This window comes from Diaphorina citri, unplaced genomic scaffold, assembly GCF_000475195.1.
Source record: "Diaphorina citri unplaced genomic scaffold, Diaci psyllid genome assembly version 1.1 scaffold75, whole genome shotgun sequence".
NCBI lineage: Eukaryota > Metazoa > Arthropoda > Insecta > Hemiptera > Psyllidae > Diaphorina > Diaphorina citri.
The window spans coordinates 309,199-318,814 of record NW_007377512.1 but is presented as its reverse complement, the minus strand read 5'-3'; the positions used below and the strand labels follow the sequence as shown (position 1 = coordinate 318,814).

The following is a 9,616-nucleotide window of genomic DNA, read 5'->3' as shown; positions in this document are numbered from 1 at the left end:
AAAAAAAAAAAAAAAAAAAAAAAAATGGATGATTTCAAATTTGGACTTCACTTTGCTTGGTCAGTGATATTGATGGGGGGGGGGCAATAACTATTGAAAAAGAAATGTGAGAACATGAAAGAGCATGGGAAGAAGAAGAAGAAGAAGACGAAGAAGAACGAGAAGAAGAAGAAGAACTAGAACTAGAAGGGTGAAGAGGTAGCGGAGGAAAACTCAGTGTTCTGCAGAAAATGAGCTTATGAAAAGGCATTAGCAGGAAGGAGAAGAAAAAAAAGAAAATGGAGATTACAAAATTAATGCTTCCGCTAAGTTTCTAGCTCTTACTAGGCTTGGAAGTAGAAAAAAGAGAGATACCTACAATACCTAGTTAAAGAAACCGAAGGAGAATAGGAAGAAGAAGAAGAAGAAGAAGAAGAAGAAGAAGAAGAAGAAGAAGAAGAAGAAGAAGAAGAAGAATATATTAGGAGGAAAATGATAGGAAGACGAAGAAGGTGGAGGAAAAGAAAGAAATGGAAGAAGAAGGAGAACAAGAAGAAGAGAAGAATAACAGGAAGGAGGAGTTGAAAAAATAAAGAAGAGGAAAAGAAGAGGAAGACGAAGAAGAAGACGAAGACGAAGAAGAAGAAGAAGAAAAAGAAGAAGAAGAAAAAGAAGAAGAAGAAAAAGAAGAAGAATTAGGAGGAAAATGATAGGAAGACGAAGAAGGTGGAGGAAAAGAAAGAAATGGAAGAAGAAGGAGAACAACAAGAAGAGAAGAATAACAGGAAGGAGGAGTTGAAAAAATAAAGAAGAGGAAAAGGAGAAGAGGAAGAAGAAGAAGAAGAAGAAGAAGAAGAAGAAGAAGAAGAAGAAGAAGAAGAAGAAGAAGAAGAAGAAGAAGATGATGATGAAGAAGGAGTAGAAGAAGAGGATGAAGGAGAAGACAGGAAAATATGTAGACACTAGAAATAGAAATAATACTTTAGTGACAAGAGGGAGATTATTTTAAGAGCATACTAAACTGTGTAACTACATACGTACTCGTGGAACTATTTTTATAATAGATCAGTTGCGATTACTTGGGTGATGTGTCAAAGTCATAGAGCAGGAAAAATGAGGACCTACGGGATTTTTCTTTTTCTTTTACCACTTCTAGATCCCGAGATAAATCGATTAAAAAAATGCCGGTAAATCGTGAACTTTGACGTCACGGCATACGCTCCCGTAGGCGATGACATTACACACGTATACCGTATACAGGTATTGCTATCATCCGTTACGGTGGCATCACGGATGAGAGATACATAATAGAACAGTTGCGCTTACTTCCGTGATGTTTCAAAGTCATAGAGCAGGAAAAATGAGGACCAAATGACCAATGGAATTTTTCTTTTTCTCCTTCGACTTCTAGATCCCGAGATAAATCGATTTAAAAAATACCGGTAAATCGTGAACTTTGACGTCACGGCATACGCTCCCGTAGGCGATGTTCAAATTGAATCATTCGGAGTGAAAAATACCGAGACATCTTAGTCCAGGGGTTCCCAAACTTGATAAAAACCTCCCCCTCCATACACAATACACACGTATACCGTATACAGGTATTGCTATCATCCGTTACGGTGGCATCACGGATGAGAGATACATAATAGAACAGTTGCGCTTACCCTCTGATACTTCTCATAACATCTTTTAAACTTAATGAAACCTATTTCTATATTGATTTGAAATCTTCATAACATTTATATTCTGATGAATGCAAATAATATAGCACTGAAGAGTGAAGATGGTTCATTGGAATAGTGGAGGTCAAACCTGGTGTGTTATGTGTAACCTAAAAACATAAATTTTATGATAGGACACTTTTTATTGGTTATGATCTCGGATGCAAATAGCCGAATTATACCAAAGAATGACAACTTAAAGTCAAAGATCATACTACTTTCACCTCCCAGAATTCTCTCTCTCTCTTCTTTCATCAATTAACCATCAGTGGGAGTCGATATTATGGTACATACTAACTTCCTTCCTTTCAATTAGGTACTAATATCATAGTAGGTATAGGTTAAAGCATACCTAAAGACTCCTCTTCTGACTCGATAACTTCTTGGACGCACCACAATATATGACATATTAAAGATTTGGATCATGTTGGTGTTGTTGTCGTTGCTGCGGTATTAGCTGTAGCCAAATGGTGACGGCAGAATGAAGAAAAGATATTTTTTATCTGCCATACATTGGGGTGATGGTCTCTAGCCATGTGATTAATTGGCTCGTCCTGAATTTGAATCATGATTCACATTCGATTCAACCAAAGAGATTCTTTGGACGTCCACACTTGCTGCCACAGGCAACTTATGTATTTTCAATGGTTATACATAATATCTAAAAGATGGTCTCTGAGTGATTTTTTTTTACAGTGTTTCTGTGGGTAAACACCATGGAATATGCGTTGGCAGTCAGGGTGTTGAATTTGAAAATTCAAATCCCCGTGTTTAAATCAAAAAAGTCTGATGATAAATTCCAGCTCTGGTGAGATTTCAACTTTTCCAACACGTGGTAGGTAGGTATGCAAAATGGCAATATGAATGTTTTTTTTAGACATAGACTATGAATGTAATATTGTATTGAATTGATGGAATCTTACGTGCATTGTGTTATAAATTGATGTACATTGTATTGAAATGTTTTGATCTCACATGACGGAAGTATACCTTAGGTCCGGATACATGGCTATGATTGAGTAGCAGCTCCACTTCAAAACATAACATTTTATTGTATAGGTTTATCCACTTACCTATACGGTCGCGCTGCGCGCTCCCTATTAGCTGCATAGTTATCAAACTAAAAGTGTCACGCATCCATTTAGTGGTCTTGCTCGGCGTAGCTTAACAAAAACGAACCAGAAAATAGCCTATAACCTTCACGGGAGTTCAAGCAATAAGTTGATGAAGTTTCATAGCAAGCGGTTTGGCCAGGCATAAAGTTCGAACAAACACACACACGAACAAACAAATATTCATTTTTTATATATTAGATAACACTTTGTGTTGGGATAGGCACGCATGTCTATTATTTATAAACTGATAACACTTTGTGTCCCTTTCAGTGAAACTCTGAATCTGAACAAGCGGTCAGAGCGCGAAGCGAAACTTGCAACTACCGAGATAGATCGGTTCAAATATGAACTTAATAATCTAGAACTAGAACGAAACCGAGCTCAGAGTGAAGTGAGAAGACTTCAAACTGAACTATATGACATGAATCAGCATAATATGACAATTCAGCAAGAACTAGAAGCATCCCGCACTGAAGCAGAAGATGTGAAACTACAACTACAACACTATTGCTGTGAGGTGCAACGTATTGAGGAGATACTAAGCAAGAAGGTAGAGTATTATATGAGAACCTCAATATTGGATACAAAAGTACCTACAGTAGACATAGGAACATACGTACTGTTTTAGTGATCAACTTTTTTTTTATTTTTTTATTTTTAAAAAGATGAGTGTTCCACCGCCGTTTTTATTTCGTAGCAATGGAACAACTGCTACATTAGACGCTTGTGGCCTGTGTCGTAGCTGCAAAGTATAGTGCTTTGGTAAAAGTTTAAGGTCGATCCCATTATCAGGGCCAGAGCTATGGCATTTTTCAAATTGAAGTCCGCCATGTTATTTCTCTGATGGGGGAATCATTGAAAACAATTCAAACATTCTGAAAGGTGATTTAGGCTTGGGATAGGTCACTCTTATGATTCAGCCCGGAATTCGGACCTAAATGTAATTTTCACATTTGGAGCCAAAACTAACTAGGCTTTTCCCTCGAATTTTTACCAGAGTACTTTATTTTTAAAAATTGCGGGTTCCCATTTAAATTTTCAAAGTTTACCCCCCTGGGACTGCCCCTAATAATGTTTAAAAACAATACTTTCATTAGTAGTATAGCTCAGGTGGATTTCCACCAACGCAATTTTTGCCGCGCGACAGAGTCGCGCGATAAAAATCGCGTAGTGGAAACGTGTCGCGCGACACGAAAAAAAGTCGTGCGACCATGCGACTTCTATCCGATGAAAGTCGGTCCGGATCAAAGGAATGTCGCGTAGCAATGCCAGTCAAATGGCGTAAAAATTGGGGGTTCCCATTTAAATTTTCAAAGTTTACCCCCCTGGGACTGCCCCTAATAATGTTTAAAAACAATACTTTCATTAGTAGTATAGCTCGCTATACTGTAGTAATAGAAAGTAACAAGCTGGGCCCGTCCCTCCGGGAATTTTTTAGCCCGTAGTTTATTCGATCGTGGTTAAAGAAAATCAGTAGATACCTATGTACCTACCTAATTTGTTTAATATTCAGTTTATTGTTATTTTTCGATTTTACTTTCATACAATTATTTAAAATCAAGACTAGAGCCCGTTCTCCCTTTATTCCCAATATAAGGTTTAAGTCACCCATCCATTTATTGGCCTTGTTCGGCGTAGCTTAACATAGGTGACGCTAAAACCGGTCTTAAAATAACTACTGATATGTTATCTAAAACTTTCTCGCTTTGAGTTCATAGGTCATCGCGACAAATTTCAAGATGGGAGCTCATTTGTGTGAGAAAATGTGAAAAAAAAATCCCCCAAAAACCAGTTTTTTTGTTTTTTTTTTTTGGCTTTATGGTTCTCTGGACGAAATTTGCACCACCACTTTCGTGTTCCTGGTAAAAAGACCTTTAACTTTATATACAGGTCGACTAGGTTTGGATAAGTCCTTCTGTGGGGACAGACAGACGACACCGAAGCGAATATAATAGTCCGTCCCTTATACCTTTTTACTTTCCTTATCCTATAGGAAGGAAAGACTTTCCTTCCACTTACATTACTTAGTAATGTAATCGGGTCAAATTTTCGATGGTCACTTTTTAGTGTCAAAACACGTTTTGAGGTCCCTAGAGCCTAAATCCAAAGTTTCAACTAATATCATAGTAGGTATAGGTTAAAGCATACCTAAAGACTCCTCTTCTGACTCGATAACTTCTTGGACGCACCACAAGGTACTAATATCATAGTAGGTATAGGTTAAAGCATACCTAAAGACTCCTCTTCTGACTCGATAACTTCTTGGACGCACCACAATATATGACATATTAAAGATTTGGATCATGTTGGTGTTGTTGTCGTTGCTGCGGTATTAGCTGTAGCCAAATGGTGACGGCAGAATGAAGAAAAGATATTTTTTATCTGCCATACATTGGGGTGATGGTCTCTAGCCATGTGATTAATTGGCTCGTCCTGAATTTGAATCATGATTCACATTCGATTCAACCAAAGAGATTCTTTGGACGTCCACACTTGCTGCCACAGGCAACTTATGTATTTTCAATGGTTATACATAATATCTAAAAGATGGTCTCTGAGTGATTTTTTTTACAGTGTTTCTGTGGGTAAACACCATGGAATATGCGTTGGCAGTCAGGGTGTTGAATTTGAAAATTCAAATCCCCGTGTTTAAATCAAAAAAGTCTGATGATAAATTCCAGCTCTGGTGAGATTTCAACTTTTCCAACACGTGGTAGGTAGGTATGCAAAATGGCAATATGAATGTTTTTTTTAGACATAGACTATGAATGTAATATTGTATTGAATTGATGGAATCTTACGTGCATTGTGTTATAAATTGATGTACATTGTATTGAAATGTTTTGATCTCACATGACGGAAGTATACCTTAGGTCCGGATACATGGCTATGATTGAGTAGCAGCTCCACTTCAAAACATAACATTTTATTGTATAGGTTTATCCACTTACCTATATATATTCAGAAAAAAAATGCTTCTACACCTATTTTAGTTTAGTAAGTCCATCGGTAGCATACTAATATACAGAAATGTACAGGAATAACTCGGTTGATTGTTTTTTTTTTTTTTTATTTGGGTTGCTCCTTCAAGCATAAATGTTGGGATAGGTACGCATGTCTATTATTTATAAACTAACTAGCCGGGTAGTTCATCCACAAGGTTAATGGTCCGACTTGCTAGAAAATAATAAAAAATACGGTCGCGCTGCGCGCTCCCTTATTTAGCTGCATAGTATATCAAACTAAAGTGTCAGCGCATCATTTTAGTGGTCTTGCTCGGCGTAAGCTTAACAAAAAGAACCAGAAATATACGAACCAGAAAAAAGAGCTATAACCTTCACGGAGTTCAAATGCAATAAGTTGGATGAAGTTTCATAGCAAGCCGTTTGGCAGGCATAAAGTCGAACCGAACACACACACAACACAACAAATATTCATTTTGTATATATTAGATAACAATTTGTGTTTGGATAGGCTGCATGCTCTTCCAATTCTATTTATAAACTGATAAACACTTTGTGTCCTTTTACAAGTGAAACATCTGAATCTGAACAAGCGTGGCAGAGCGCGAAACGCAAACTTGCAACTACCGGAGATAGATCGTGTTCAAATACTGAACTTAATAATTGCTAGAACTAGAACGAAACCGAGCTCAGAGTGAAGTGAGAAGACTCAAACTGCAACTATAGCATGAAGTCAGCATAATACCTCGACAATTCAGTGCAAGAACTAGAAGCATTTCCCGCACCTGCGAAGCAGAAGATGTGAAACCTACAACTACAACACTATTGCTGTGAGGCAACGTAATGAGGAGATCACTAAGCAGAGAAATGTAGAGTATTGATATGAGAACCCCTTCAAAAATTATTGGATATCAAAAGTAAGCCTACAGTAGACATACGGACAGTGAGCGTACTGTTTTCAGCGATTCAACTTTGTTTTTTTTTTTTTTAAAAAAAAAAAGATGATGTTCCACCTGCGTTTTTTATTCGTAGCAAGGGAACAACTGCACATTAAGGACGCTTGATGTGGCCTGTGGCGTGGCATGCCCATCCCGTAGTTTGCCTTTCGTCAGATGGGCGAGAAGGGGCACAATACTTCCCATTTAGGTGCTGGGTCAACACGAGAACACCAGAAAGTAACCCGTTGAAATATTTGCAATCGAAAAACGAGTACAAATTTTTGTCGATGGTGAGATTCGAACCCGGGACCTTCTGCATGGCAAGCAAGCAAGTTACCACTGGACCAACCGTGCCCCCAATCCATATGAAACTATTATGTAAATGGTAATACCTATGAAAAGGCCGAGTACATAGTCGATATCCAGTCAATGTTTCTGCTATTCTATTGCTAGTCTCTTTTTCCATTGGTTCATTTTCCAGGAAAGTGAGCGTCTTGATTTACTGAAACACCTGAAATTTATCTCCCAAGAAACTGCTGAGCTAGAGAATAATAATCATAGTTTGGATGGCGAAATGAAAAGCTGCAAGAATTTGCTCGCAGAGTCTGAAAAGAAGGTCATGAAATTGGAAGCTTTGGTTCAAGACAAGGATTGTTCTATCAAATCTCTAGAGGCCAAGGTGAATATTACCTACCATGTAACATGTAATGAAAACAGTAAGGAACTTCAGGGGGATTACAGAGTATAAACTCTTTTGAATCAAATTTAATATTCTTATTCTTCTAGTCATCTTTTTCTTGAAATTCAACTGTTATAATGTATTTGCTGGTTTTTGATTGGAGTTGAGTTGAAAATATTCTTATTCTTCTAGTCATCTTTTTCTTGAAATTCAACTGTTATAATGTATTTGCTGGTTTTTGATTGGAGTTGAGTTGAAAATATTGTTTTCCCTTCATCTTTTAGCGGAAATCCCATATTGTTTCCCCTCATTTTTTGAAATCCTATATTGTTGTCTTCTCAGCTTGAAGAACTATCGCATGTGACTGCACAGTTGGAAACCCAAGTTCAGTGTTGTCAAGAAGAAAAATATCGCCTTGGAGAAGAACTGGCAGGATGTCAGGAAACACTAGACACAATGCTGAGACAAAAAGAAGAGTTGAGGCTTCAACTAGCCGACACAGAGAACTATAAGACTAAGGTAGGTCCAAGTCACCTAGCCGACACAGAGAACTATAAGACTAAGGTAGGTCCAATAAAATCCGCCCCGGGCGGGAATCGAACCCGCGGCTTAGTGTTTACAAGCTAGCTACAAGGCAGACGCGCTACCAACGGCTGGCAATCACATTTTCTCACACAAATGAGCTCCGACCTGGTCAGTCTTGAAATTTGTCGCGACGACCTATGAACTCAAAGCGAGAAAGTTTTATATAACACTTCAGTCGTTAATTTAAGACCGGTTTTAGCGCAAGCTAACTAGGCTGGCTGAGAAAAACTAAAAAATAGGAGCGTTCCTCTAATTGCTTGGCGCAGTGTATTTATGGGACAGTATGGAATGGGTATTGTAGGAAAGCCGAGACTTCAGGGATATTATTCCTGTTGCATGTCGGCAGATTCCTTCTTTTTTACCCGTCAAATTGCCTTTTGAAATTTTAAAAGAAAATGTTGATCAGAGAAATTTCTAAATAAAAACTTACCAAAAAGATAATTTCACTGCTTCATATTTTTCTCATCTTGATGAAAGTATTGTGTAGATTTTAGTGGTGGAAATCATTTTTCTTTATATTCAATAGGAGTCAGCTCCCATGGCGTAGTGGTCACTGCACTCGCCTTGCACGCGGGAGACCCGGGTTCGATTCCCGGCGGGGTCAAGAAATGGTACTACTTTCACCTCCCAGAATTCTCTCTCTCTCTTCTTTCATCAATTAACCATCAGTGGGAGTCGATATTATGGTACATACTAACTTGAACCTCGGTTCTACTTTCGCATTACATCAAGATCTTTCCCTTTCCCGATCTGATTTTGACTGTATTTTTTTTTCCGCAGGAGGCAGGAAAAGGAGAAGAATAGCGAATATCTTCGGACTTTGGAACTGCGTAGAAATGACGAGTATTCCCTACAAGAACCTCGGTTCTACTTTCGCATTACATCAAGATCTTTCCCTTTCCCGATCTGATTTTGACTGTATTTTTTTTCCGCAGGAGGCAGGAAAAGGAGAAGAATAGCGAATATCTTCGGACTTTGGAACTGCGTAGAAATGACGAGTATTCCCTACCACTGCCAAAGTAGAAAAGTCAAACATTGTAATAGAATCTGACAACCAAGAGAATTGATTTATAAGTTTTTACACTAATTTATAAACTTTTTTTATTGCTCTTTTAAATTTGTACATTTTCTAACACACGTTGCATAATTAGCTAATTTTCAGGCGCTCATACAAAATGATCTGAACTGATGCGATGTAGCTTGCACAGTTGCACAAACAAGCAAATGCAGTCACTACACCATTTTCACATTTTATTTATCTAATGTTTTTTTTACAAATGTAAATGACAAATAAAGTGTAAATTTTTTAACTATCTATTTTTTGATTGAATTAAACATTATATGGTTTTTCTCCTCCAATGACGGGGGTACACGTCATGTAATGTACTTGTGATCATTGTTATCACGAGCTTCATGTACGTGTTTCTCAGAAGAAAATGTTTCGTACCTCCGTGAAATACACTGTGCCCAGCAATTAGAGCAACGCTCCTATTTTTGATTTTTGGGGGTTTTCTCAAACTGCTTTTTTTCGGTTCGGTCAGGTTTTTTTTTTTTTTTCTTTCTTTTTTTTTCTTTTTTTCTGTAAAACCATTATTAAAGTTTTTTGCTGTAAAGTTTAAAACTTACTCCACAA

The 9,616-nt window shown here is 37.7% G+C and overlaps 1 protein-coding gene across 1 annotated transcript; it reads left to right on the top strand.

The window, feature by feature from the left end:
- Positions 1-3,088: 3,088 nt before the first annotated feature.
- Positions 3,089-8,814, top strand: LOC103521498 (rab11 family-interacting protein 3; the record flags this gene model as incomplete). The annotated part of the gene is given in 4 exon segments (XM_026832280.1): positions 3,089-3,368; positions 7,201-7,398; positions 7,741-7,917; positions 8,764-8,814. Coding segments are annotated over 4 exon segments (528 nt in total). The 3' UTR covers positions 8,788-8,814.
- Between the last annotated feature and the right edge of the window lie 802 nt (positions 8,815-9,616).